We start from the raw sequence: 21,259 nt of genomic DNA on the forward strand, positions 1-21,259 counted from the left end.
TATTTTGAAGTTTCTAAGAAAGACATTCGTTTTTGTATCTGCCTACTATGCAAAGCAATAATCTCAAGAGGTGGGAATTGTCCAAAAACATTTACCACTAGTGCAATTAGGCGCCATTTAAAAAAAAAACACCTTGTAGAGTATTTATTGGCTGAAAAAGAGTCTGATAAAAAAAAATTTATTGAAACATCAACCGTTTCTACATCAAGTGATCCAGAAATAAAAAAAACAATTAACTTTAGTAGAAAGTATTAATAAAAAAAGGTTGTGGGATATTAATGACCATAGAGCAATCAAGATTCACAATCGCATTGGAGAAATGATGGTGTTGGATATTCAACCATACACAATTGTAGAAGATCTTGGTTTTAGAAAACTAATTGAAGAGATATGCCCTAATTACCAAATACCCAGTAGGAGTTACTTTAGTAAAAATATTGTTCCACAAATATATGGTAATCTGTTTAATTCAATCAAGAGTAATATATCTGCTGCCAGTTATATCTCCCTTACAACTGATATTTGGACAGCAAATAGTTCAAATGTTGGGTTCATAAGCATGACAGCACACTGGCTCAATAATGAATTTTCCCAACAGAGAGCAGTACTCAGAGTTATGCATTTTCCAGAAAGTCACACAGGAAAAAATATAAGTGAGTATTTACATAAAGGTTTGCTAAGTTTTGAAATTCCAAACAAAAAAATTCACATTGTTTTACGAGATAATGCTGCCAATATGGTAGCTGGTGTTAGAGACAGTGGTTTTAAGTCAATGCCATGTTTTATACATACAATACAGTTATGTATACATGACTCAATTTTGTCGCAACAATCTGTGAAAGAAATTTAAGTTTGTTGCAGACGTCTGGCAACACATTTTCACCATTCACCAATAGCAGCAGCAAAATTAGAAGCAATTCAGGAACAACTTGGTACAAATAAGCATAGGTTAATACAAGATGTTGCTACAAGATGGAATAGTTCCTATTTTAGAACCATTTAAAACTTTAACCGTTAATCTCAGCAAACGTGAAGCATTTTTATCAGATGTTATTCCTTCGATTATGGCTCTTAAAGTATTTTTTAATCAAGCATTAGTTTGTTAGGCTTTTTTAAGTATAAATACTTTAGTTGAACAATTGAAAGAGTCAGTAGACAAAAGACTGAGTACATTTTTACATGATAAGTAGTTATGTCTTTCCACCTTTTGTGATCCTAGATATAAATTAATGTATCAAAAGGAAGATGAGAATGTAATAAAAAATTGGCTAAATGAGCAGATGCAAGAAATACAGCAACATAATTTAGAACTTGAATCCTCTGATTCGGATTGTGAAGGACCCGCAGTAGGTGACACAAATGAAGTGTTTGTGAAACCAGTGTATCCAAAATTTATTGAATGTTTTCGGCTAGTTTCCAAACTGACAACTATAAATGAATGTGATTCCAATTTTTCAATTACTAAAGATAGCAAAAGGTTTAAAAGATCACACTCTAATGTGCAAATGATCAACATGGAGATTGAAGAGTATTTAAAACTCCCTCTTGTAATGGAAAAAGAAAGTCCTCTTTTATGGTGGAAAAATTGTGGAAACTCTTTAAAAAATTTAATGAAAATAGCCCAAAGGTTTCTTTCAGCACCACCTCCTTCTGTTGAAAGTGAAAGACTTTTTAGTACAGGTGGCAACATTTATGAACCAAGTAGAAACAGACTATCACCAGAAAATGGTGAAAAATTAATGTTTATACATTATAACTTGAGAGCAACAAGTGATAATTGATTTTCATGTTTTTGACATTTTATTTTTCTAAAGTTATTGATTCGTGATTTTTATTACTATTACATAATAAAATTATACATTAATAACAAAACACTTAATTGGAGCGTTATTATGGAACTCCATAATAATATGTTTCCCTAAGTTTGTTTCATTCAAATATTTTTTATCAGTTAAACCAGTTGAGTAGCAAGCTTGTAAGAATTTCTCTGTAGAGAAATTTATTTATTTTACCCAGCAACAATAGGCATCATGTTTAACAAACTTAAGTTCAATAAAATATCTTTTTCGTTTAAATTCCAATTTCTTATTTTAAGATTAACAAATGGTGATTTTATAATATTAGATTTTTGTGATGAAATAAAACAATACCCAATTGATGTAGGGGTATTTGTTTTACAATTGTTTTAGTCAAGTAATAGTTTTGGTAAATCTGTTATTCCATTTGGTCCGATTAAAATTATTCTTTATTGAAAATACATAATAAAATTTAAACTAAAACTGTATTGAAATACATTTATAAAATCTTATGTCCTTCTATGTTCAATTGGTACTCATTTTTTAATAAAAACTCTATCTATTTAAACTGTAGCTATGGTACGAATGAGTTAAGTTTTATTTATATTTAGGTAAATGTATGATGATTTCCAAATTTGCATTATTGGCCGAACCTTTGCTAAGGTTCGGCCGAACCGAACGTTCGACAAAATAGCCGAACGTTCGGTTTTGCCGAATGTTCGGCGCATCCCTGGTATTAATAGATGGACGTTCAACGCATTGTTTTATAAAAAAGATATGCGTGTTACGCTATTGTTTAGATAACAAAAGCGAAACAATAGGTGATAATTGCGAAACCGGGGAGTATTTTTATTTTTTTCGACGTCGGAAAAAGATAATCTCGACTATCCAATAAAAATATTTTTAAAAGTATTTTACTGAGCATCGATACATAAAATGACAGAAAACTTTGCTATTAATCAAAATTATTCTTTTTTGCTTGAAAGTATTGATAACCAAATTGAATTAGTAGTGGATGATTTTATTGAGATAGATCTTGAAGAGTTAGCGGAATTGTTATCAGAGGATTTTGAATTGGAGCTCATACCACCAGCAATTCCTACAGAGAAGCTGATTGCAAAAGAAACCAAAATGCTGAAAAAAACAGAAGAACGCTTGTTACAATAAATATCTTAGAGAATCGAATTTTAAAAAGCATGAAAAGAAATGTTACATTGCCACTAAAGGTGTGGTTATACTCACATGTTGTGGAGCTTAACGCCTAAATGGGTGCTAATTTATATTTGCAAATACTCCCAGATTATGAAAATATTGTAATAACTCTTAATTTTGATTTTAGAAATTATTCAAAACTGTAAATTGTTGTAATGTACTATTGAACTTCCATATAGAAGAATGCAAGTTGTCTTTATTACATTTTTTACATATACTGGTGTAAGAAAATGTACACAGTTAAAAAATGGCTAGTTAACTTAATAGATGATTGACATTTCTCTTTAACCTGGGTTCCATTACAGCCAAGTTAGTATGGTAGATGGTACTAAAATCACAACAGACTTTTAAACTTATTAATGAACAACCTTTATGTCTAATAACTTTAAAGTTTTCAACTGTATTGCCTTCTCTCGTTTCAATTATTCCAACATCCTCATTTGATGTGCTTTGGAAATTTTTAAAATCAGAAAATTTATTTCTGATTACAAAAAAAGATACTGGAAGTCATTATTACATTTACAGATGTTTATGCATGAAATGTTGTAGAATATAATATTAGCAGATTGAAGATTTAGTTGATCTAGAAGAGATTTGTTAATATTAATGGATAATGGCACTTCACGATTTAAAATAATTAGTCTCCACATGCCATTTGATTGGCAATAACTATTGATTTTAACTATTACAAAATAATTTTTATTATTTTCATTGTAACAGTCAAAACCATGTTTTGATGCAAATGCTTTTAACTGTTGATGAATACTTATCGCATGTACTTTTTTATTTCTTCCAACTCTTGTGAGTGTGTTACATACATAACAGGTTTTTGTGTGTTCAAAAAAAGTGAAGAATTTATCATTCCTCTCAACTTCAAAGCCTTTTTTTGATTTTAAATCTAACCTGTATAAGACCATATAACATGATTTGCATAAATATTCAGGATAAACTTTTTGATAGTCTGAGGTTGTATCCAGCTTGTAAAAGCTAAGAATTGCTTGTTTATAGATTACAAAAGGTTTTATTTGATAGTGACTATCCTGCTTTATTATGCAGCCACACTTTCTACATAAATGTTTTAAATATTCCTCATGAAGACTCATTATTTATCCTGTAATGAGATAATAAATATGAATATAAGATTACTTCTTTTGATATAATATTTAGAAAAGGTTAAAAATAAGGCTATGCATCACTTGTAGAAGGCTCAAGAATATGCAACTAAAAGTATGGTTTTATCATTTTTATTATTTCTGTTATTACTATTAGTAACAACAGTAATAATTAAAAAAATAAGATCATTATAACTTAAAGTAGCTTTACATGACATTTTAAAAATGCTTAAACAAAAATGCTCATTAAAAATACATACGTTATATATCTTTCCAACTCCTGAAACAAATAGTATTTTATGAACTTTAAGATGCTTTTAGTTATAATACCTTTAGACAAAATGCAGTTTAGGTATCGAAAGTATGAAATTTTTTAACTAGGTCGCAGACCTTCCAACCTATTTTTTTTAAAACCTTGAGATTCATTAAAAAAAACCTTGAGATTTACACAAAAACCTTGGGAAGCGTAAAATTAAAAAAAAAGGGCTTTTTTTCAAACAAGAAAAATTAAAATAGAATGAAAAGTTACATTTTATAAATGAATAAATAATATTTATTCATTATGTTTAGCATTGTACATTTTTGTTGCTTTTTTTGATGTTTTTAACAGCTGTTCAGATGGTTTCCATTGAAAACACGGTATAGTAGCCTCGGGAAACATTGTTTTCATAGCTAAAATACTTGATAATGTCCTATCCAACTTTAATGCTGATCTCTCAAGACATTTGTTTTTTTTTACAATACTAAACAATCATTCTAACTCAGCGTTACTGTGGGGAATAATGAGAACAATTTCAGCTAATTTTGGTAGCAGTTTAAAACGTTTAACTAAAGTGTTGGGAATAACCATTTTTGAAATATGGTACCATAAAACGTCAATTCTGTAGTGAAACAAAGGTTCACCTCCAATATCATCAAGAATCTTTTCAGGTATCTCAGCTTCCTCAAAAACATCATCAAAATCATTGTTCTTTAAAATCTGATAATCGCTAAACTCCTCATACAATTCATCAGGTTTGATACCATTCATCAAGTGTGGGAACCGGTCATAAAAATACTGAACTTGCTCCCACTTCGAGTTTTCACGGTCTAAAACATCCACCCAACCAGAATTAACAATTAAATCGTCATTAAGAGGAAATTTGTGCTTAATATATTTAAGAGTCGACTTAAAAAAATAGTGAGCAGCATCATGAAATTCTTTATATTGTTTTTGTGAAATATCTCCTGTTTCAAAGAGTTGCCTGAGTTTTTGTTTTGTTAGAACTCCAAGATTAATATCTTGAGTATCAATATAATTTTTTGAATCTTCTAAGTCTATTTCTAAAACCGATGAAATGTTTTTCAGTTTGTTTGGTAGAATAATGCGCTTAGCCAGCTTTTTGCCTAGACTTTCCATTGCTGATTTTAGACAATGAATTGTTGGCTCTTCTTGCTGCAATAGTAGATTGAAATGTAAAAACAAAGGTAATGCTGAAGTTAGAAAAAGCATTGCTGGTTCCAAAATTGGATTATGAAATTTGTCATATAAACGCTTAAACCTTTCATCAGCAAAACTTTCACTTGAAAAATAAACTTTCAGGCTTGTATACTTGACAATAGCTCTTGAAATACATTTCTCTAAAGATAGCCATCTAACTGATAGATGCTTTAGAATGCCTTGATATTCTTGATTACAAAATTCAAAGTACTCTCTCAATTTGCCTTTTCGTTTTGCACTCTTATCAAACCAATAGTACAAGTCAATCATAACATTTTCGACATTTAATGCAATATAATCACAAAAAACATCATGTGCTTTACTAGCAGCTAAGTGTGCAAGATAACAAGGGCAGCCACCAATAAAGATATTATTATTTTTTTCTAAAAATCTTGATGCAACTGAATTTCTTTTTCCAATCATAGAGTTTGTATTATCAACACTTAAACTTATGCAATTTTCCCAAGGAATTTCATATACTTTAAATTTTTTTTCTATAGAAGAAAAGATAACAGCAGCCTTTGCACAATCAACTCCAGATGTTAAGCACATATCAAAGAAATGACATGTTATTGTTTTTGAGCGGTTAGCATCAAATATTTTGATACATATAGGATTCATCTTATCAATGCCAGAGTCATTCGATCCATCTGTGCCTAAGGAATATGGATGAACTTTACAATGTTCCACAATGTAATTTCGACAATTTGGAGCAAATGATTCGTTTATAATAGCCATTGTTTTAGTTCGACTTGCTGCATACCTCTTGGCAATTTTACTGTCTGGAAAAACCTCTTTAAAAAGAGATGTAAGATGATCGGAAGTGGCTAAAGAAATGTTGTGCTGAACCAAAAAATTTGTTACCATGACCTCAGCATTAATTACTTGATTATCTAATGTTGTGTCAGTTTTTAAAAAGTTATTTAAAGAAGTTTGCTTTTTTAATGCAATTACATTTGCTTTGTGACTGTTTTTTTTGCAATGATCAGATACATCTTTAACTCCTTGATGATGACAAGTTAGTTTTTTAACACACGGAACACAGTAAAATTGGTAAATATTACCTTTAACAGCCCTAACAGGGTAATCTTGGCACCAGTTGAGTTAAATTTGCATTTATATGTTTGCTTTGACGCCATTTTTAAAAATTCGGATTTAATTTATTATATAAAAAAACTCATGTTTAAAGCTATTTATAAGTCGGAGCCGGTTTTATGATCTGTTTCGTTCACTTAATATTAATTAGTTTTTGATGTAATCACAATCTTTTTCAGAATATATATTGTTATTATTTTAAGCTAAAATATTAAGAGTAAATTGAAAAAAAAAGTTCTTCGGAAAATTTTTAAAATTTACCGTGAGAATTTTGGATCAACCGTGAGACCGTGAGGTTCGTTATAAAACCGTGAGTCTCACGGTAAAACCGTGAGAGTTGGAAGGTCTGAGGTCGTTCACGAAAAAAAAAAATCACAAATTCAAGAGAAAAAAAAAAGCGAGGCAAATTAGTTCGACATTTCCGACAAAAATAAGAAATACTCTCTGATTTGAACCTTAAAGTGGGAAGCATAATCTGAGAGTGGGGTGAAAAGAACACTAAAAATATCTTTTTCGACCTTTAAACTATATCATAGCAGCTTCAATTTAATAAGGAAAATTTGTTTCACTATACTCTATCCATTCTAGTAAACCAAACATAGTCTTTTTGCAAAAGCCTAGTTTTAGACGTCAAAGTTTAAACACAGTTAAATTTTTCACAAGCAAAGTTCATAGCTCAAATCAACCTTTTTCAGATTTGTGAACTATTCTTGATTAATTTTTTTGTCTTTTATAACTATAAGCTTCAGTAAATACATGATTATAATTGGTTTACTGAGGGAGGTTTTTTGACGGAAATTTGACGGGTAGAAGTCGGAATATATGTATCATGAATTTAGAAAATTGACGGTAACACGCATAGTTTTTGGCTAATTGGTGGCACCTCTGATCTATAACAATGCGTTGAACGTCCATCTATTAATACGTCCTTGGTTAAGCTAAGTATCTGTGTAATTTCATCGGTTTTCTAATTATATAGTCAATTGATATATAGTTAAACTGCAGCCGAATATAAAAGGGGCGAAAACCCAAAAAAAGCAAAAATGTAGCTTGATCATTTTTCCAGTGTGGTCTTCATATAATTTCCTACGTTTAAAGATATAAAATTAGATAGATATTAAAAACAGATATATTTGTTTGTATTTTTTATTCAAATATATATATATATATATATATATATATATATATATATATATATATATATATATATATATATATATATATATATATATAATTTTAAATTGTTATTTATAAATTGAATGGCTTAAATTTACCTATATTGTAGCGGTACAGCTTTACTGCTGCAAATATCTGTAGCTTTACTACTGCAAATATCTCCAATATATAAATCAATTTCTCATCTATTCCGCAATTCAGATAAGTATTGGAATTTTAAACCTTGGCTCCACTGCATTAAAATACAATTAAATTTGATAGGAATGCTTATTATATTTGAGTCACAGAAATATGAAGAATCCTATTTTTTAAAGCAAAAATTTTTCTTGGTTGTAAAACCGTTAGAATACCTACTGAATATAGGTAATCCAGATGACCCGGAGGTCAACACTGAATTCTTAGATATGATTTTCTCGAACAAACTAAGTGCTTGTTTGGATTGTATACTTATTTTTAACAATTTTTAATAGATATATTTTACTTCTTAATCATAAAACGTTATTGTTGCTAGAAACTTATAGTAAACAAGAGCTCTAGTTGCTCAACTACAAGCACCAAAAGGCAAAAAAGATGCTGATCAATTTGTTGAAATATCAAGTGCCTTAAAAAATTAATAAGTTTACCCCCAAGGTTTATTATTATAATAACAATCAATTGTAATAAATTCGTTTTATAGTAACAATTATGTTGCCTTTTAAGATTAGATCAGACCATGACCAGTACAAACGCAATCGCGTTGAGGCGTTTTAAATTTTTTTTGCTATTCTCGTATTTGGCATGTTCTTCTAGTTTGTACCTATTAAAGAGACTTAAAGCTCTTTAATAGATACAAACTAGAGTGCGGTGCAATGCACAAATTAATAAAAACTGTAGTTACAGTTTAACACCTGCAGCAAATTATGTACTAAATCATCGCTTTCTGATATTAAGCAAATTTTATAATACAACTGACTAAACAGCCAGCCTGAGAAAGATGTCACAAATGTTGTTAGAAAGTTCTTGGTAACTGCTATTTCAATAGTTTAATTTATAAACAAGTCTTTCAATTACTTGAATTTTAAATGAAATTTAGACCTATTTTATCCCACACTGCTCTAACAACTTAAACTACCATTACTTTTTGAAATAATGAATAACCTTAGTAGATTTTTCGACATGGTTACGCACCTAAAGAAAATATGTGCCAATCAGTTGAAAGAAGCGAAAATCAAGAAGCGAAATCTGAGGTATAAATAACTTGAAACTAGATTATTTTTCAAACGAATTTTTTCATTAAAAACCAACTCTACAATGTGGTGCTTATCGCCAATCTGGAAAAAGGTTTAGTTTAGATTTTAGCACCGTTACACTCAATTTACAAGCCACTGCATAGAGACTATTATTAAGATTGAACTTGATTAAAACAAAGTTTTTGGTTAGATAAAATAACTTGAATAATCAAAAGTCATGAAGATTTTTTTATGTAGTTTGTAACTAAAAAACGTTGTTAGGTAAAAATGCGCGAAATGCTACCTCACATCATTAATATTACTTTTCATTTCACGAGTCCTATTTTTATTATTTGTATGTAAAGCGTTCGTTAAAATGTTGTTGAAATTAGATTCATCGGTAATTGATAAATTATCTTCTTCTTTTGATTCTGTTATATAACCTCCGTTTATTTCCTGTTCGTTTATAGCATTGTCTACAGCATTTTCAATATCTCTATCGTTGGGTTCGCTAACACACAAATCACTTTCAAGTGTTGGTAAGTGGCCAACAGGTTTTGGTGAGAGAACAAATATATCATCCTCCAGTAACTCACCTTCTTCGGGTTCATCACAATTGTTTCGTTTATTTACACCGCAGCTGTTAGATTGTTCATCGTCTCCAAAATCAAGGTTTTCATAAATGGCACCAATGTCTTCATTATAATCTAATTCAATATCATCGTCATGTGAACTAACCTTTTCAGACATGCTAGCTTTCTTTGATTGGTCAAATGAAATACTTTCAGAAGATTTGTCAACGTCCTTAACATCTTGAAATAAATCTTGAACGAAAGAAAAAAAAGAAACCACAAATTACATTTATTTTTAAAGCTTCAAAAGAAACAAATAATTCACGGAAAAATTTCTCACCAGGTACGTGACTCTCAGGGTATGATTTTTTTGAAACTTTATTCGATTCCGTATTGATGTCATTTATAATACTTGAAGTAACTATTGGGGAATTTCTTTTTTCACAAGCTGAAGAAGAGCTCGATTTCTCACTCTCCGAATCTGAAGATAAATCTTTTTGGTTGATATCAGTTGATGATGATAAGTCTTCATCAGAAAAAGTTTTCTCCACAACTACGCTTTCATTAATGACAGATTCATCGTTACTCTCCTCCTATTACGATCAAAAAATAAAAAATAAAAAAAAATTCTTTAAATATTTACTCGTTTATTTAAATATTTATCGCAATATAAAAACTAATAATTTTTAAAACTGCATGATAATATCCACAATATATACAAACTTTAATATATATGATAAATCACAGACACTTCATTTTTCAATACTAAATTTTGATCTTCATTAGATTAGATTACGTTAGGTCTTCAGCTTCTTCAGGAGTAAAATCAGACTGTTACTAAGAAAAAACACGTAGAGCTTTTTCTTGAGGTTATGTGGATTATGTCGGAAAAAACCATAATTGACTTTAATACAGTGGCTTCACACAACAATTAGAGTATTAAAGAATAGCTTGAAAACTATAAAGTAATTATTAGAGACCGCCGATCCGTTACTGTTTATCGGTTTGCGGATAGACCTTTTCATAAATATCTGCGACGGAGAATGGAGTTTTCTCAAAGCGAGGGCGTGTTTGTAACAATCAAAACAAACTTATCTTTTACCAAAAATTTTGTAGGGTTTAGAGGTGATAAGTGGTGGTGTTTTCTCTATTTAGTTTCTAAAATTTAATTTTCATTTACTATGTTATTGTCTAAGGTTAACCCTCCATTTCTGGATTCTTTCCTTTTCTTAAGAGGCACTTTATGTATAGTATTAATGTTGTTGCCTAAGGTTAGCCCTCCATTTTTGGATTCTTTCCTTTTCTTCTTAAGGCAGTTATGGAATAATTTTTTAGTTTTTTATGTTTTTTTTTTAATTTCTTAATAGATATAAGATAAACTTAAATATAAAACAAAATACACTAATATAGTCAAAATAAAAAGGTAATTATTAAAGTAACATTAAGTAAAAAACACTAAATCAGACAAAGTATTTAAAACTTTCAACATCAGGAGTTATTTTTTGATATCTAAGATATTTTTAAGTTTTTTCTCTCTTTTTTCTAAATTCTTAGCAAAATCGCTCTAAAGGTAGTATGCAGCATCTTTACGTTTCTCCCTATATATATATATATATATATATATATATATATATATATATATATATATATATATATATATATATATATATATATATATATATATATATATATATATATATATATAAAAGACTTTATCAAAGTATATGAGTTATTAAAGATTTTTGATTTACTTAACTGTGACAATTTTAAATGCTTTTAAATTAGCTTAGCTGTTCAATTTAATTTTTGATAATTGGATCTTGAAAATTTGACAATAAAGCAGCTACTGAAATAATTTGATTTAAAGAACCCATTATACTCATTGGGATAACATAGTCAAATATATGATAACACATTAACCTATGTATCATTCTCTCCACATGGATTTTTTCATCTGCAATTTGTTGACTTAAAACTGTTTCCTCAATAGTAAATTGTTATCTACCCCTTAAAAATGATGGTAAAACAAGATTAGCACCAAGTGGTCTGAGGTATTCTGCTTATGTAAAGTCATGGTCACTCATTACACTTTCACCTGGATTCCATAATGCTTGACTTAAAAATCCACTTTTAATAACAATTTCTTTATCAGAGATACTCCCTGGGTAGGCATTTGAAATAAATGTAAATCCTCCCCCAGGTGCAATTCCTACTAAAACTTTAACTGCTGTGTGACTTTTGTAATCTGAATATATAATTTTGTGCATAAATAATTTAGATGGTGTTTCCACCTTAAACTCTACACAATCAATGATACAATTCACAGTTGGGAACTTTTCCTTTATTGATTGCAGCATTGTTTTCATAACTTGCTCCATACTAGGCCATATGCAGATTGATCCAAGTCTTATATACATAAAATTTATCCATGTATTTACAGTATTTGAGACCATGTTAAAATAAATGCATCAAGTGGCTTTTATGCTCTTGGATGTCCGGTGGACGAACTTATTTTTGTTTTTCGGTTGTTGTATAGAATTATGTTTCTTCCATTTTCACCAGGGTCTAAAAATTCTAAAACAATTTTTAAAATGTTAATTGATGGAAAACCAGTATAATGATTACAACTTTCATCATTTTCCATAATATCAGTGAAACAAATGCAACGTACACCTAGAAATTCATTACTCCTTTCTAAATCAACCTTTAATATGTGGTTCTCCTTTTCCAGTTCATATATGAGCAATAAAGAAGAATCTACTTCTATTACTGGCATTAAAAATGATGTTAATAAAGAGGAATTTACTTCATTTAGCGGCGGTAATAATAATGTTGATGCAGACGAATCGTCATCGAAATTTTGAAGTTGAGGCCTGCATATTTTCTTTAAATATTGACTGAAACTTGGTGGTTTTCTAGATGTATCTGCTACTGAAAAGTTATTCCATGAGTGCAATATCGGCCTAGCACCTTTTATAAGTCTTATCCGTGTACCACCAGGGGTTCTATGGATCATTTCTTGTAAGAAATGCTTTTGACATAATTAAGTAGATTTTGTTATTTTGAAATTATCTTTATTTTCTTGTCTTTTTATCAAGTTGCACAAAATATTCTTACCTCCAGTTTCGGCTGGAAATGTGAAAAAACTAATATTTGTTGGAACTCTACAAAATCATAGCTATATGAAAAACATTCATATGAAGCACATTGCAACCCAGATGATATTGCCATTTTTAAATATCGTTGATTTGTTTTGATTGTTACAAACACTGCCTCGTTTTCACGGAATGCTTTATGAAAAGGTCTATTGTGCACCGAATTATCTATACTAAACGGGTCAAATTACTTACGGAATGATTTGATCCGAAAATAATGTATCGGAAAATAATTCGTTAAAATTTTTTAGGATTATTTTTTCGGATTGCAATCAGATTCGATACTTTCGGATCGGATTGCAATTCGAAAATTTTTTCGAATTGGAATCCGAACCGATATTATTTTTACGGATTTATACGGATTCAGAATAAGGAATGATTTTGAAATAATATTCGTTTTTATTTATTTATAATATAACAATGAAATGAAATGATTTGCATGTTAAGAAATAAAAAAAAGTCAAAATCACACTGATCACAAATCATTTTCCAAAATCATTTCCTGGCCACACAATGTCTTGAAGTTTGCTGAGTTGCTTAGTGTTTTTTTTTCATGTATACTACTATCTCTGCCATTGAGATTGAAAGATTGGTTCTTCTAGAGCTGTACATATTCCCCGCTATTGAGAAAACTCTTTCAGATGTTGATGGTGCAACAGGTATACAGAGGTTTTTTCTGGCCAGCCTTGACATCAGTGGGTAAATATACTGGTTTCTATAATACCATTACATTTGTACTTAATGGAACTGGTTTTTCATTTAAATACCCCTCAATTTCAGCTGAAATGGCTTTCTTGGTGCTTGTTTCACCTCCAGGATTAATGTAACCTGCACGAAACACTTTCTTCCTCAGTTGTTCAGTGAAATCAAAGTTGTCATCATCTTCATCATCCAACATTGAAGGGGAAGGAGTGCTTTGGCTGGCAAAAATTTCTTTTTTTGACAGTTCTTCCAAAGCTTTCTTTACTGCAGGTTTGACTACTTCAAATTTTTTCCCCTCATCCACAAAGCACATGCTCTTGCTGTTAGGATTTAAAAAATGAGCAATAGAGAATTCAATATTTATCAGCTCCCATTCGAATCTTTTGTTTAGATCTTCATTGAATTAGTGAGCAAGCTCTAATGATTCCTTGGTTTTTGGCTTGACACAGGCCTTATATTTTGCCTTGTTTTCCTCCACCTTGTTGAAGAATTCTCAAATATTAGATAGCTTAGGCGTCTGAAAAGAAGAAAAAAATAAAGTGACATAAAAATGGAATAAATCAGATTATTTGAATTTTTCCTTTATATTTGTCTTAACAAAAAATGATATTTGTGACGCATCTGACCAAAACCAGTCGGATGTAACGTTATGTTATATTGAGAAAACCATCAAAACATCTCAAAAATTCAATTTTTATCATTATTTATTTCTTTGCATAATTGTTTACATAATTAACTTTTCTTTGCTATTCAAGCTTAACTTTTAATAAAAAATAATTTTTTATTAAAAGTTAAGTTTGATAAAAAATAATTTTTTATTAAAAGTTAAGTAAGATAAACTTAATTTTTTAACTTTTAACTGTTTTTTTATTTTTGTTTTAAACTTTTAATGTTTGTTTTAACTCTTCACTTTTTACTCTGTTATGCTTGCTTTTAAACCAGCACATGAAATTTTTTATAAACAAGATTTAGCTATCTTTTTTTGCTTTAAATATTGTTAATAGATTTAAAAATCTAAAAATTAAAAAATTGATAATAATTTAATTTTCTCGATGTACTAAAAGTATTATAATTTAAAAAGTAATCAAGCTACAGTAATAATTTTTTCAGGACTTGTTGCAAATGTATCACAGTAGATGTGTGCCAAATTAGAACAAAATCCATGCATGATTGCTAAGGAGTTTTCTATTTTATATGACATCAAACCTTTAAACGCGTTTTTTTCCGTTTTAAAATTTTAATATAGATGTTACATTTTTGCTCATAACTGGCTAGGGTCAAGCTAGAGCAATAATTTTTGCATCGTTTTAAAGCAGAATATTATACCTTTTCAAATATGTATCACACTCAAAACCTAAAATTTTATACATAAGACTGGTTTTGGTCAGATGGGTCACATTTTTGAGGCATGCATAAAGTTTTCAATAAAAGAAATGATTATTTAAAGGTTATTGGCCTTCATTGTTGAAATGAACGTAACAATTTTTCAAACTAGTTTTTATCTCTATTACTATTTTTATTTCTATAAATATTTAAGTAGAAAAAATATAACAATGTAAATCATATCGGACCAATCCACTAATTGAAACAAACCGCAAAGCGAATTAATTCGCAAAGGAATTCGATCCACCAAAAAAAAAAAAAAAAAAACCCGCAAAAATTCAGTTTAAAATATTCTTAACTTTTAAATCAAAATAAAAAATAATGGCTTACCGTAATAAATGTAAGTGAAGAATAGAAGACTTGATCTGTTGAACGAATTGTTGTAGGTTAAGATTTCCAAATAGGACTGATTGAAAATAAAAGAGATCCACTATATATATGACGCGCACATAATAAAAATGTTATTTTTTAGCACCACACCATTTAATGGTGACGCCAACGGAACGCGATTCGTATAATTCGCTGAGCGAATTCAAGTTAAATTGATTCGTAAAAATTTTTCGGATTAATAATCCGAACAGCAAAGAGAATCCGCAAAAAAAAAAAAAATTCGCTAGTGGTTAGTAAATTAGTTTTCGGTTTACTAATCCGAAAGATATTTACGAACGGACTGTTTTAATCCGCATAATAAGTCAGATTGGCTTTTTGCGGATTTTACGAACTGAATCGGCGGTGCCTAGTAATTATGTTTATTCAAGCTGATACAAAAGATTTTAATATACAACCCTGCACTGAACCATGTAAAGATCACAACGATGTATAGATAAAATTTCATTATACAAAACACATGCGAGGACGTCATAATTGATCGAAGTATTACTTGTTGTGGTTAGCCCAATCGATCGAGAAAGAACTCAAAGCGCAAGTTATACTAAATTCGCATATTTGAAACCCCAATAAATATTTCATGAAATTTATTACCAACATTTTGCGATATTCAATTCTTTGTGAAAACACGCTAACGCATTTAAATGTGCGGAATCAGTAGCGCAACCAAAAGAGGAAAAACATTTGAGATGATGGAGTTTTGAGATGATGGAGTCCACAAGATGGAGTTTTAAAAAGCAAAACCTGGTAAGCTTTTTTTACAGTTTTTACATTCCATGTTTGTCCTCGCGTGTGGTTGCAGCACTAGTGTGAATAAGCAAACTAAGTTTTAAAACACTTTGGAATGCGAATAGGCAAATTCAAAATAATTTTTACAAATCTTTTGTTTTACTAAATATTTTTAATCGAGTGAGAGTTTAAAGAGGCTTTTGTAAAAGGAAAAAAATTTTCAAGATAACCTTATTGAGATAAATGTAAAAGTTCCAAAAAGGTCTTTTGAGTATTCAAGTGAACAATTTAGAAAGGTCATGGTCAAAATAATTTTTACAGTCAAACTGTTTTTCAACTTACCTTTTACATTAAAGTGATTTATAAAAAAAATAAGATCATTAACAAAGTTATTACAGGTAAAAAAAAGTGCACAGAAAAAGCTTTAGATTTGTGGAAAGCAAACGTTTATTTTACACCACATTTGTTACGGCGGTTTTAAGGCCGAGAAAAAAAGATAAGGATGTGATTTGCTACACAACATGCTTCTATCACATACATAACTATGATTGATCATCATACATATGGTAGAAAACGGATTCTTACCTATACAAACAAATGTTGCTTTTTTATTATAGACAAGAGTTAGCCAAACAAGAGTCATGCTAACAACTGAAAAGGGGTTAGTCAGAGAAAATCGGATTTTAAATTTGGTATAAATCAACCAAAAATGGGTCGTTTATTTAAAGAAATGAATCTTCAACGCACAAAACATGAAAAGACTTCCAAATACACAATTGAACAACAAATAAAAGCAAAGAAAAGAAGCAGAAAACTTGTTCACCAGCTTAACAATACGAAATCAATTTTGGTCATCGATGATGAAAAATGCTTTTGTTTTGTTGGTGACAACATGAATGGAAATTTTGGATGCTACACAAACGTAAAAAAAAAACATGCCTAGAAAGTGTTCGCTTTGTAGGAAAAAAAGAGCAATTTCCGAAAAAGCTATTGGACGTGGATGGCCGTAACTGACCGCAGTATGTACAAGCTATTAGGCCGGGTGAATAAAAATGAGCAATTGCTTTTACTCAGTAATTGGTCAGCTTTACGTGAATTAAAACTTCAGCAGTTTTCCTCATATTTTTATTCAAGTAAAGGTAAGCAATTTACTCAGTAATTGCTCAATTTTACGTGAATAAAAACTTAAGGAAAGTTGTTGAAGTTTCTATTCACGTAAAGCTGACCAATTACTGAGTAAAAGCAATTGCTCATTTTTATTCACCCGGCCTATTGTTTCGTGCTTCCAAGGCTGTACCAAGCAATACATCAAAATCTATGTTAACGAATGTTTAGAAAAATTACTTCTTTCATTCACTCACAAGCATCATGGTGATTTAACTATTTATTTTGTCTAGATTTAGCGAGTTCTCATTACTTTAAATTAAGCATCTGCGTCTCGTTATTTTTTTATTCGAGACGATGATATTTATTGTCCCGGTTTAAAACTTTATTCCGGGACAGTTTATTCGTCAATTTTTTCCGGGACATTTCTTGTCTCGTTATGGTTGTCCAGGTTCATTTCGAGAAAACGATTCAGAGACGCAGACCCTTACTTTAAAGATTTTCTAAATGGATGAACAAACGTCAATTATGTTAATAATAATAAATCCACCCCACCAAATTTGCCTTAAGCACAAATATAATATTGATAACTTTTGGGGACATTTGGCTCAAAAGGTTTATGAGGGAGGGTGGGTAGCTTAAACAGAGAAAAAGTCTTGATAAATTAAATAAAAAGTAAAAGAAATTGATTTGAACGTTTTACGGTTGTTTATGAAAGGTGCCAAAGCAAAATAGAGATTTATTGAATGACAATTTTTCATAAAAAAAAAAAGAAGCTTATTTTTACTGAAAAATAAATTCTTTGTTTTAGAAAAAAATTAAAATAGTTTTTTTCTTTACTTAAAAATTAGAAAAGGTTTTTATTTTGTCCGATAACTTATGCATCACCTATTATATCTTAAAAAGGAACAAACCTGCTTGGGAAATTATTCACAAAGAAAGTAATTTAATAAATAGATACTTAATGACTGATGCAACATGTTTATAGTTTAAATTATTTAAATCAACAAATAGAAGTTATTATTTAGTTTTGATTGTCAATTCTATTTTAACTATGGTTATTTTAAACAACATGCAAACCATTTAATAAAATATATCAACATGAATTAATCAATTTATTTTTTTTATATCTAACATTACCTAATTCTTCTTAAAATTCAAACATTAACTAAGTTACAGACCTCACCAACATCACTGGAATCTTTTCTCGATTTCTTCTTTTTGTTTTTCTTCCTGTGCTTTTTGCTCTTTCTGTGTTTTTTATGCTTACTTTTATGCTTCTTCTTTTTCTTTTTCTTTTTACGTTCACCTTCACTGCAATCAACACTAGAATCTTCACTATCTTCTGACTGTTCACTTTCTTGCACCTCTCGCTGTGATAACAAAATTAATCAACAATTACAGTTTATTTTATTTTATAATAACCTCATTAACAGGTTTGAAAATTTACAACGTCATTAAAATAAATTGATGATATTTTAAACCGTATATTATATTTATTGATATTGAGAACAGCATAATCATTTTTTTTTTTTTGCATCTTGTTAAAAATATTTACAGCTGTATGAGTAAAGCTTCTAGTGTAGAATTAATTTTTCTTTTTTATTGCTACCAAAATTGATTTAATCAATATTACCCTATAAACTTTTACAACGCCTTTAGCTAGTTTAGAATCTTAAATCATTTTTTGTGCAGATACATTTTAACTGATTAACTAAGTTCCATCTTTTTATAGGAAAATGTTATTTTTAACTTTATACTGTTATCATAACTTTTTAAAACTATTACCTTTCGCTTTCGTTTCCTGTCTTTTTTCCTTTTTGACTTTTTCTTGTTAGATTTTTTTTCTACTTCACTGTCAGTAGTATCTTCTTCTTCAACACTTTTTTCTATATCATTTACCTTCATACTTTTGTTCTTACTTTCTGGATATGAAGAAGTCAGCTCCTTTTTTACTTTTAATTCAGCTTCTCTTTCCATATTTTCTCTAAGTTTGCGTTCTTTTTTTAATATTTTTTCAAGTTGCTCTTTTTCAAAAACAGCTAATTGTCTTTCTCTTTCCAATTCTTGAACACGTTTCAGATCACTTCTCTCAATTTTACTTTTCTCCTGTCGAATTTTATCTGGTTTCAATTCATTTTGATGGTCATCATTGTGAGCCTCACATTGCAACTGCCATCGTTTCTCACATTCAGCTTCTGGCTTAAGCCTTTTTCCTACAAATGATTCATCTCCCAAATGATGAAGAGAATCACCTAGCAAATTTTTTGATTGATTTTTTAATTTTGTTTCACTAAGTAAAGCAACCTCAGAAGATAATGATCGTTTATTTCCATCAATACAAACAACTCTGCGAGAATCTTTTGCTTGACTCCCAATAGCCTGATCATCAGCTCTCTCGTTTGATTTTTTAACTGTGATAACAGTTAAACTTGATACTTTGGACTTCAATACATCACTTTTAATTTCATCAAGCTTAGTACTAGACTTCATTTGATCTTCTTGCTGTAGACGTTTTTTTGACATTTCACTGATACTTTTCAATTTTTCTCCAGGTTTGTAAAATTCTTGATCTGGTCGTTTTTCATTCTTTCCATCTTCATCACTACTACTATTTTCACAAGAAATCTGAATTTGTGGTTTTTTACCACCAGTCAATTTTTGCATGTCTTTTTTTGCTGCTTTTAGTTTTTCCAGATATTCTTTAGCCAACTTTCTTTCCTTAGCAAGTAAATATTTTTCACGTCGCTCACGCTTTCGTCTTATTGCCCCTTCTTCAATGTCACTATTTCCAGATTGGTCTTTGCGAAAAGAAGCACTTGCTTTTTTTACTTTTTTTGCTAATGCAAGTTTTTCTGCTTCCTTTTTAGCAAGAACCTCTGCTGCAACTTCCTCAGCCTTGGATTTCTCACGATTACTTTTACTCTTCAACATTATAACTCTTTTTTTAAAATTTGTTTCACACTGAGAAATTTTTCTCTTAGGAGCAACATCTCCATCAGATAATCTTGGATTTAGTTTCCTTATGGACAATAAAGAAGCTGCTGATGTTTTGACTACAGGAGAGGAACAAGATTTTACATTGTGATTACTAGTTAATTCCTCGTTTTGCCAACGGCTATTTTCTGGCATTTCAGAATTATTGACAGTAGTTTTTTTAAGTTCTTTAATTAGTGGCTTATTTTCTTTAGCATCATTAGATGAAACCTGAATATTTTTTTCTGTTACTTTTGACTTCTCATTTAAAAAACTAGATTTTGTTGAAGTGTATAAGCTTGTTTTTTCTGAACAATCAGTCACACTGTCAGCTAATACTTTACCAAGAGTTTTCTTTTTGGCTGCAGAAACAAATGGCTCTATTTTATTAAGTTCTATCTCTGGTAATGATTCTTCTTTTAAAGCAACTTCTTCTCTTAATACAGCTACTTTATTTATTGAATTATTAACATTATCTATTTTTATAGAACTTACAGTTGGTGCAGAGCTCTCATTACATAAGAGAAGCTTTTTTTTGGGAACAACCTTTTTTATAACTCGAATAATTTTTTTCTTTACTAATCTTGTTTTTCGCTTTGGTAATACAGTTTGATCTAGATTATCTAACCTTTGCAGTGCTACATTTTCTATTTCATTTGTTAACTCTGAAACTGTCAACTGCTTGTTTTCTAAAGGCTCAACAGAAAGATCAATACCTGATAACTTTGTGACAATACCTTCACCTTCAGGGGAAGAAGGCTTTGAAAATGAACTTGTGCGTGTATTCTTCTTAGTCACACGAATAGAAGAATCACGTTTTTTTACTTTAACTTTTTTTTCCTTTATATTGCGCATTTCTTCATCAAATTCAATTTCATTATCAAATTCAAATTCATCTAGCTCACGCTTTATATGATCTGGAACAAATCTTGTTGATTTTAAAAGTCTTTTTTCAGAACGTGACCTACGCTTTATACTACTAGATTCACAACCACTTTCATGAGAAGACTCATGGTGACGCCTTTTTGTTTTGTTTTTCTTTTTACGTTCTTGGCTGGAACTGACTGGTGAATCACTATGATTTCGATAGTAAGGACTACGGCTACGACTCCTGTAATGATCACGGGAAGAACTGCGATGCCGATGTCTGGAACGAGGGTCACTAAAGAAAA

The 21,259-nt window shown here is 29.9% G+C and overlaps 2 protein-coding genes, 1 long non-coding RNA gene and 1 pseudogene across 5 annotated transcripts in view; 1 reads left to right on the forward strand and 3 right to left on the reverse strand.

Moving 5' to 3' along the window:
* LOC149886075 (uncharacterized) overlaps nt 1-21,259 on the reverse strand; it is a 403,391-nt pseudogene that overhangs the window by 333,071 nt on the left and 49,061 nt on the right. The window lies entirely within an intron of this gene.
* On the forward strand, nt 2,643-7,092 carry LOC149886081 (uncharacterized). Its single transcript, XR_016454443.1, has 2 exons — nt 2,643-4,501; nt 7,047-7,092. It is a non-coding gene; the product is annotated as an uncharacterized LOC149886081 (long non-coding RNA).
* Nucleotides 9,123-21,259, reverse strand: part of LOC145184573 (uncharacterized) — a 44,991-nt gene continuing 32,854 nt past the window's right edge. For both annotated transcript variants that reach the window (XM_090093899.1, XM_090093900.1), the window contains 4 exons: nt 18,900-21,249; nt 18,293-18,484; nt 9,992-10,244; nt 9,123-9,903 (listed from right to left, as the gene is read on the reverse strand). In XM_090093899.1, coding sequence (XP_089950025.1) covers nt 9,380-9,903; nt 9,992-10,244; nt 18,293-18,484; nt 18,900-21,249 — 3,319 coding nt within the window. In that variant the 3' untranslated portion in view covers nt 9,123-9,379. The remainder of the gene's footprint in view (nt 9,904-9,991; nt 10,245-18,292; nt 18,485-18,899; nt 21,250-21,259) is intronic.
* Nucleotides 12,131-12,667, reverse strand: LOC149886082 (uncharacterized). The gene has a single exon (XM_090093901.1). It carries the CDS (start codon nt 12,665-12,667, stop codon nt 12,131-12,133), a length of 537 nt encoding a protein of 178 aa, XP_089950027.1.

The sequence above is a fragment of the Hydra viridissima genome, unplaced genomic scaffold (genome assembly GCF_058129835.1).
Source record: "Hydra viridissima isolate aposymbiotic clone 2 unplaced genomic scaffold, HvirCarnegie_v1 scaffold_7, whole genome shotgun sequence".
In the NCBI taxonomy this organism is placed as follows: domain Eukaryota; kingdom Metazoa; phylum Cnidaria; class Hydrozoa; order Anthoathecata; family Hydridae; genus Hydra; species Hydra viridissima.